Source organism: Athalia rosae, chromosome 1 (assembly GCF_917208135.1).
Source record: "Athalia rosae chromosome 1, iyAthRosa1.1, whole genome shotgun sequence".
NCBI lineage: Eukaryota > Metazoa > Arthropoda > Insecta > Hymenoptera > Athaliidae > Athalia > Athalia rosae.
In genome coordinates this window covers 17,097,116-17,106,920 of record NC_064026.1, presented here as the reverse complement: position 1 = coordinate 17,106,920, position 9,805 = coordinate 17,097,116, and the positions used below count along the sequence as shown (strand labels likewise).

The 9,805-nt window shown below is 34.3% G+C and overlaps 1 protein-coding gene across 1 annotated transcript; it reads right to left on the bottom strand.

Annotated features, from left to right (window-relative positions):
* Window positions 1–201: 201 nt before the first annotated feature.
* Window positions 202–4,044, bottom strand: LOC125499694. The gene is made up of 2 exons (XM_048648723.1): window positions 3,168–4,044; window positions 202–3,071 (listed from the first exon to the last, which is right to left on the bottom strand). Exons 1-2 carry the CDS (start codon window positions 3,697–3,699, stop codon window positions 1,351–1,353), a joined length of 2,253 nt encoding a protein of 750 aa, XP_048504680.1. The 5' UTR covers window positions 3,700–4,044; the 3' UTR covers window positions 202–1,350.
* Window positions 4,045–9,805: the final 5,761 nt, after the last annotated feature.

The following is a 9,805-nucleotide window of genomic DNA, read 5'->3' as shown; positions in this document are numbered from 1 at the left end:
AAAAAAGGTCGTAATGGAGTGAACAGGGCAGCATTTTTGAGAGAAAGGGTTGAAGTTTCGTAAAAAATTGGTCAATTTTAATTTCCGATCGATTTGAGTACAGTTTCGGGGGGTGCGTTTTAACTCGATTTTAGACACATTCGATATGACGTTTTTCTTGGTGAAAGTGATTAAAAAATCTTCGAAAATTAAAAATGAGTAAAACTGGTGGATGTCACGTAAAGAATATGAGATCAGCTTCAAAATGGTGTCCCGAAAATCGTTTTACGATGAGTTGGTCAGAAGTTGACGCGGTTCAAAGATTTTTTGGAGTTTTTTACTTCAAACACGACTAGCTCGGTGGGAAAAAATCGTAGGGAAACCGCAAAAAACCATTTCAAAGGTGAGAAAATTTCCTATCTTTCAGGCGAAATCAATTTTCGAGAAAAAAAATCCTGCTCTCCGTACATTTGATTCAAGTTTGCATCAAACAAAGAATTTACGCACTGTTCGTTTGAAAGTAGCGCTTCTATGAAACGCGACATGGAAACGGATATCCGCTTCATGGAGCTTGTAGATGACATTGCAAGCTTCAATTTGAATGCCTGTTCGTCCCTGTAAGAGCTTCTGGTTCAAAGATACAGCCGTTTAAAAATTCGCTATTTTTCGCTCAGAGGTTGGGTGTTGCTTTAATTGTTTTGAGGAGTGTATATTCCCAGAATTCAAACGCATATTTATAAGTCACGCGTTTATACTTACTAATTTAAACATATAAAATATCGATATCGACATAGACATATATATATAATTTAGGGTGGTCGTTAATATGGATGTATCTGAATTTCTTTACTCCCTGGGGCTCAAATGCTTCCAAATGGATAAAAAAAAATTGCCTGAAAATTTTAGCTCTTAATATTAACTTTAAGATAGTCCGCGCTCCAATCTAAGTTTCTCATAGAAATAACATGGAATAAATTTCATTTTTTCTTTAGAATTTCATAACTCTGCTATAAATGAATCAAAAATTATTAATTGTATATTATTTATTGTAAATTTAACGCTCTACAAAAAAGTTCTCTTATGATTTTTCGATAAATCTATTGGCTTAAGAGTTATTTGAGCTCAAAGTTTAATTATTATATAATTATTAATATTATCAAGTATAATTATCAAGTGAATATTTATTTTATAAAATATATCAAATTTCTCTTACAAAATTTTTATTTACAGTCAAAAAAAGCAAATACAATCTTATTCTTGGAATTGGGGTTAATATGTGTGATTTTTCAATCAATAAAACTGATAATCCTTAGAGTTTGAAAATAATAAAATAAAAGTACAGGTGATATGATACCATTTGGATAGTGAGCCCTAATCCATTTTCATATTTTCAACTATTGCGGATTTTCGAGTATCAGAATAATATGGTTTATATTCTGATAAAAATTGAACTATAAATTGCTGCTGCTCTGGATCCTTGCTTAATATACTGTGGTACTCTTTAATAAGTTTCACTGCACGCTCAGCGATATCATTAACAACCTTTAAACTTCTTACCAATAGCAAACCCTTCTGGTAATTTTCATTTTGACACCACTCAGACGGATTCAAATTTAAAAAATCTGTATTTATTCCAAATCGTTCAAAAAACTGTAGTGATCTTGATGACACGAATGAAGCAATGTTCCAGTCGTATACATCTCTAATATTTTTAATTTCGAAACGTTTCAAATTTTTTTCTGAATTTGTGTCAATACTTTTTAACATAATCACCATCTGGTTCTTAATGTTTAGTGATATTCTTTCGTCAAAAAATGCTATAGCTACAGTTTCTGGATTTAAATAACACAAATGCTTGCTAAATTTCTTCAATGCCACTTCAGATATTTTAGCATCTGTCGATTGATAATCAATAAGTTCTTTTAAAAATGATAAATCATTATTTGGAGCTTCAGATGCTAGAGGACAAGTGAACCATGCTTTGATATGCACTGTAGCAATAAAAATACAAATATCAGAAATTGATCTGATTAATTTCACCGTCATTTTGAATTGTTTACGAAATAAAAATATTTTTATTGTATAGATAGCTTTTGCCATCCACCTAGCGTGGTGAAATGCACCCGGTTTTCTAAATTTCACTTGACTGCACGGAACTTTACCAATAAATATCTGAACAAGCTCCAAAAGTTCTCTATAGTCTTCCCTTGGTTGTTTAGAATCAAGTTGCTTTTGGATAAAGTCATTGATGTTATCAATATGATTTTGTATTTTGTCTTGCACATACGAGTCTTCAACGCCAGTAGAATATTGACTTGTATCAATTTCAACCCAGTTCTCTCGAAATCTCTTAAATAATGGTACATCAGGACCTGAAGTTGTAGGTATTTTAAGTTCAAAAACATCCCTTAGAATAAGTTCAAATATGTGATGCCTGCAAGGCAAATACAATAGTTTTTTTTCAAGCAACCGTTCAAGTGAAACTGCAGCTCCTTTATTTGATCCTAGATTTGCAGCAGTAGTATCACAGCAAAGAGCTTTAATAAAGTCAGGAATTCCCCAATCATTGATAACGTCAAACATTGCATCAGCTTGCGACTGACCTGTACCATCATCTAGTACTGGGATTGCTAATATTTTTTCAATTTGTCGACAACTCAATACAACTGGTAGTCGTTCTTTATTTTTTCCACTTGAAGTTTTTGGAATTTTTCCATCCCAGTGTAGAACACTAGCATTCAAGTCTTCAGTTTTGAAAAGTTTTTTGATTTGTTGGACTTTTTCTTCACGTATTTTCACTCTGCTACGACGAATAGATGATCTATTGACTATTAATGGATTTACGTCAATTTGTAATGATGAACATAAAGCTACAATCAAACGTACAGCATTACGATCGCTTATTTTACAATGATCAAAGACCGCTACTACTTTATCATCTACGATATTTATTGTCCCACGAGATTGTGTTGATTCTTGGTGCTGAGTTGTTGCCAGTTCGTCAGAAAAATTTGAAACTGACGATATTGTTTTTTGACTCAATGGATTTACTCCTTCAATTTCACTGCTTGATGTGAATTCCACAAATTCATCTATACAATTAACATAGAAAATATAAACATATAAATTCGTAATTGAAATAAAGATACAACTATTTTTAATAAATCAATTAAACTTATCAATTTTACCGTATAGAACTTTTTCTCTCTCCGATTTTTCACGACGTAGCTGTAGTAGTTCATCTTTTATTTTTTGAGCTTGGTCATTATCATCAGACTCAATATTAGCTATGTAACCAACTCTACCATCTTTCCGTTGTTCAGTTAAAAAATGCATCACATTCTCATTGACCATTAGTGCCGCATTTGCATGAGTAATGTCGAACAAATTTAACAATGAGGATTTAAATTCATCCTCTTTAATCTTATTTGAGTCTCTGCGTACACTTTTTTGAAGAAGCTGATAATGCTCATATAATTTTAACAGCTGATCAATACAATGGTCTTTTCTTTTAATTGGTATTTGAGCTTTTTGCCAAAATACTTTAACTTCATCTATACAGATTTCAGCACTTTCACGTAATTTGAATTCGAGAATACGTATATGATAGAAAAAAACTTTTAGCACTTGTAATTTTGAAGGCAATTTATTACCGATAATTTGAGTATCAACATCACCAATTAAATAAATATTTTGACGTAAAATTATTCTTGATGTCATGATGAATGAATATTCCGGTAGACAACTCACAGAGATTGTTTATTTTGATTAAAGGTTAGGTAATTTATAAATATTTTTAAAGATAAAAATGTCTGAGTACACAAATGCTATCAGAGATGGCGTTGGTGACTCAGTCTATAAAGCCACAAAGAATACAAATATTATATTTGCTTCTTTTGACTATAAATAAAAATTTTGTAAGAGAAATTTGATATATTTTATAAAATAAATATTCACTTGATAATTATACTTGATAATATTAATAATTATATAATAATTAAACTTTGAGCTCAAATAACTCTTAAGCCAATAGATTTATCGAAAAATCATAAGAGAACTTTTTTGTAGAGCGTTAAATTTACAATAAATATTATACAATTAATAATTTTTGATTTATTTATAGCAGAGTTATGAAATTCTAAAGAAAAAATGAAATTTATTCCATGTTATTTTTATGAGAAACTTAGATTGGAGCGCGGACTATCTTAAAGTTAATATTAAGAGCTAAAATTTTCAGGCAATTTTTTTTTATCCATTTGGAAGCATTTGAGCCCCAGGGAGTAAAGAAATTCAGATACATCCATATTAAGGACCACCCTAATATATATATTGTAACGTGATTTTTCTTATTAAGTCAGAATCTTCTAATCCGTTACCCTACGGCGTTCCCGCGGTCCTCCGACGAATGGATTGTTGGGCGCCAGACGCGAATGCGTCGTTTCCAAGTAATCCTCACTTACTCAAGACTCAAGAAATCGATTGAACTTTCTTTTCAATCGTGACAAACAATATCAACTAAATCGCAGATAACCGAATAACTCAGAGATAGAAGAACCGAGGGACGACGGACACAAACTCGGCTAGCTCAATTGAACCGAGGAAATGGTAGAGGGGCTGGGCTGTAGGGTGCTAAATTTCAAGGTTCTTATGCGGGCGAAAATGATTAACTCCAAATACAAGAAAACTCTTTCGATTAGATTTCTCCCGTGTATTACAAAAGCGGTAGATAAATTTTACAGCGGGAGCGACGACAATTAGAGATCAGGCAGTACAATTATTAGCAAACATTACAGTCATGAATAGCGGTAAGCGGTAAACGGTAACAAATTTTGCGATAACTCAAGCGGTAATGCAACGCAAGCGGTATTCTCAGCAAAGGGCTGACAATGAGATGCGTAATGGATGGCGATATTCGTCGTCGAATTTACAGCGGTACTCAAATATACTGCGGAATTTACAGCGGTAATCGAATATAGTGCGGAATCTATAGTGATAATCAAAGATATTGCGGTAACCTGGAGATATTGTAATTCTAACTTATTCTAATGCAACTGCGTTCAGCCAAAACGGTTTTAACCCCTGGGAGTTCAAATGTGACACTTTCGAAGATATGCTATTCTACCATCCACAGCGGTACAGTTAATAAATTCGTCTGAGAATCAGTGCATCATTCAATACGAAACTACTATAACATGCGGTAAAGGTCTGATCAACTCAGCGAAAAGGTACAAAAATAGCAAAGATATTCAAATGATATTAGCGAAAATAGATCAGAAACAAAGATATTGTCATAAAATCACGAAGTCGCTCCTCAGAATCGAAGATAAATGTACGAAATCACGGGCCCTTAATAGGCCCGCTACTTAACAAAATATTCCTCCGGAGAGGATTCGGATTTTGCAGCACCAGAGTAATAGACCTTACCTTGAATGTAGAGATAGATGAGTAGCGAAAAGGTACGAGAGAAAAAGTGCAAAAGAAGCAAATAGATCACAAAGACAGAATGTAAGCGATAGCGGTAACTGAGCGGTAACAGAAAACAACGTCCGATGGTAATTGTAGCTAAACGCAGAAGAAGGAATCGATCTTGATCTTGATCCTCGTAGTCAGTGGTTCTTCTCTTCCTTGTCCTCCGGTATGGTGGGGGAGAACAATTAGGCAATACCATTGGTCATCCATCACACGTGATTTTGGCGATAAGATTCGGGGTGACTCGTCAGTCGTCGGGAACTTAGGTGTTGACGGAGAGTAGCGAGACGTATGCACTATGCTGCTCTCTTTTCCTCTCGCGTAGCAAATGTGGAACTCAGTATGGTAATCGTAATATTTGCAGGCGAGAACTTGCTGCGTATGTCATGCGGTGTAGGTGCGTTATTTGGGCTTCTCCCTGGTGCGGTAGCCTCTCGACCTTCCGGCCCTAGCTAAAAAAACACCACAGGTGGAAGGTTCTCCAGAAACCAACAATCAGCTGTGGCACGGGGAGGCCTGAGAATGTTGCGCTCATCCTGTTCCTCCTCCAGACGTCGTGGGGTGCTATACTCACCCATCGACACGATGGTTACTTCCCTTTGGGCTGCGATACTATCATAGGCCTTTCTGAGGGCCAATATGACGTCGGAACCGGAGACGAGAACACTAGGTGGTGTAGCTGATTTTTACCTCGGGAACACTTCATTTCTCCCTTCAGGATTCGACCGCAGCGGGACCCTGTTACCATAGCGAGCGGCCCTATTTCCCACGCTGCTTCGGGAATCAGTCAGCTTGCGATATAGCGAGAACCAGTGGTAGTGGGTCGTATGCGGATCCTTTCACTCCATCTGGTTTTGATCCACAAATAATCAACAGCCCTCTCATATATGGGATGCTACCCTCGGATGCCTTTGCAACGTAGCAATCCGGAGCTGCACATCCGTGAGGTTCGCCATAGCGGTAGATATCAGCGGCATAAAACATAGCAGGAAGTGCTATGGTGCAGTACTGACAATGAGAAAATCACGGGTGTGGTAGAGATGGCTTCGGGATGCGGTAAAGATGTCTTCGTTCAGTCGTAGTTACCGAGTTATGCAAACATAAATTACAAAGCGTATTAAAACTACGTTAACCTGCCTAATGAGTGTCACTTTGATTTCTCCCAGGGTTTTGTCGGTATATCCATAGATATATTGAACTAGATCGGACAAGATCATGGCGGATTCTAGTGTATGGGTTTAAATGTAGGCGGCGCGCTCGGCGAAAAAACCCAAATTGAGGATTTAGCTTCAGGCCACTGTTTTACTCACAGAATTACCTAAAACCCCATGATTTGCTTAACAGGTCGATATGATAATTTTATGAAACTGTTCGACTTGACCGACAGATATGTGACCAAGCGACATGAGCCATGTTATACACGGTATCCATAAATTTTTAACGTGATATATTAGATACAGTTATACATGGCTGTTTTACCCGTGATAAATTATTGCAGTAATGTCTCAACAAGCAGAACACAAAATCCAAAAATGCACGAATGCACGGCATAGTGGATTGTACCCTCCATGTAAACAGGATATATTTTTCAAAGTGTTACAAGGTGTTTTCTCAAAAACTGAGGATTATTTTGGAAAATTTTTGAAACAATAATTGCAGAATCATAGAAGGAAAATTCAATAATACCATAGATATTGAAATTTAGCTGGATTGTATGGGGGTTTTGAGGGTCACTTGGTTTTCCGAGCGGAAATCCATATTTTGTATTGCAGATTCGTAATTTACAAGAAAAGCTAAGCAGCATTCGTACAAAACATTTTTTTCATAATCGTCATTTTGCAATTATAATATACAAAATTAATTTTACACGCAAAAACTAAAACTTCTGAAGAAAAATCGCAGAAGACAAAGAGAAGATATTAGAAAGTTTAGAATTCTATAAATTTCTGAACGAGGAATTTTGGCACTTGAAATGACCGAGAGGGTCATTTTAAAGGCCATGGAAAGTCAAAATCAATTTTTTCAAAAAGTACGGAAAATTTGGTAAAAAAAAAGGTGTATCGAGATTTTTTTTCATTGTTCCGAAATATGACATCCTTGGCTATCTTTGAACTGCTGAAATTAGAATCAATAATTTTCAAAAATCTAAAATTTTTACACAAATCTCAGATGAATATTCTCACAAGGTTCAGAGAAATTTTTTTTTGCCACATACGTACCCATATGTATTCTGTATTGCCTATGTATACAGCTTACGATGCATTGTACACCGAGGATGATTGTAAGATCTAATATCTGATCATAGTGTATCAATCTTAGAACACTGAAACAAAACCTGTGATCTGGCAATGTTGCACCGAGTATATATAATATATATTTATATATATATATAATTCCTACTTTTGATTCTACAATATACTCGAGATAACTTTATGCGCAGCGTTGCCGGATCACCATTGACCACGAAAATAACGTGTTGGAATTAAAAAGAGAATGATATTTCAAATTATCGTATCGCATCCACAAAAACGGTGAAGTGCTTTTTTTTTTTTTTTCTTTAAATTTGTTTAAAGAACTTTTTTTTTTACTCTCATAAATTTGTTCAAAAAATTATCTCAGAAAAATTATTTTTACATTTCACATCAGATTCTACCTGGTAAGAAATAATTTCATTCTGTATAGAGCTTTTGTGGAATCTATTTTGTTTCAATTGGTGATACGACTCTGTAACGAAGCGTTCCTCTTTATCAAGTTTTTATTAACCCGCTTTCTTGTCCATCTGTTTGTCTGTTCAGTAAAAATTTTGCAATCGATTTTAAACCAACTTCCCAATGAGCTAGATATTTGAAACTTCAAACACTCCTCATAACTGGATGACAATACAATATGAACTTCTTTTCGTAAAAAAAGAAATAAAAAAAAAAACGGATCGATAATCAATGAGATTTATAATAATGAAATTTAACAAAATATAGTTATTGACACGATTAAAAGCAAATAGCTTGTTCTTCGAATAAATTTTGTTCCAATATACCACGTTTGGTTTTTTGCGGATATCTCGGAAACTATTGCAGATATCCCAAATTTGAAAGAAGGTTCATGAAGAGCAGAAAACATACTAAAAAAAAGTCCAACCTTCCTGAACTGTACCGCGAATATTCATAACTTTAATTGAGCTATGAGAAAATGACCGATGACGCCTGATTCGGCTCCCGCGCGCGATGATTGTTTCAGAGGCATATGCGAAAAAAATGTATCCAACAGTCTATATATGAATATTAAGGAATGAAAAAATTCAAGTACGTACTGGACACTCTAGTAAACAATAATCAGTTGGAAAAAAAATTTATTCATCATTTTTCAATGTACTATGCTTTTGTAAATTGAAAACTCTTTCTCAATAGGCAAATAACAAAAAAACTCGGATAATTAACAAACCGAAAGTTTCAAATTCCTTCCACTTCGTTGAAGCTATGGAGAAAAATTAAAAATATAAAAAAAGGAGTGACATTTTTTTTTTAAGAAAACATTTTCTTGTTTAAATCATAATTTCAATTGTTATTTGACATTCTAAAGGAAAAAAATTTCTCAATTATTTTCAAATTGTTTTTCGCATTACAATTTGTTATAAACAAATGAATTTTCGAGCGAGATTTTTTTTTATTACTAAATATGATACAATAACAACTGTGTGTGGGTTTCTGAACAAAAAAAATTCCAAATTTTTTTTAATTTAAAAAATTTATGGATCTTGAATTTTTTCGTTCTCTTCGAGTTTCTTACCTTTGTTACCAAAATTACTACTATCGTATTATTACTTGCCGTATCAACAGTTAATGAGTAATTCTGGTTCTAATTTTTTTCCAACTGATTATTGTTTATTAAAGTGTCCAGCAAGTACCTAAATTTTTTTATCCCTCAATATTCATATATAAACTGTTGAATAAATTTTTTTTTTGCTCATGTCTCCCAAACGAGCATCGCGCGTGGGAGCCGAATCAGGCGTCATCGGTCATTTTTTCATAGCTCAATTAAAATCATAAATATTCGTGGTGCAGTTCAGGGAGGTTGGACTTTTTTATTGTGTGTTTTCTGCTCTTTTTGAATCTTTTTCAGATCAAATTTCAGATAGCCGCAATAGTTTTCGAGATATCCGCAAAAAACCGAACCCTACTTTTTTTTCCATTAAATTGTTTATTACTTTTGTAATTTTTTCAACCGCGTTGTCATGCGATTTCTGAAGTTTCTCGATCTCATTCTGGATCCAAAAATCACCTTTACATTGAATTCGGCGAAGGCTAACTCAAATTTGACCAAAAGGCACTTGTTGACTAGACTATAGGACTAGAAGGACGAA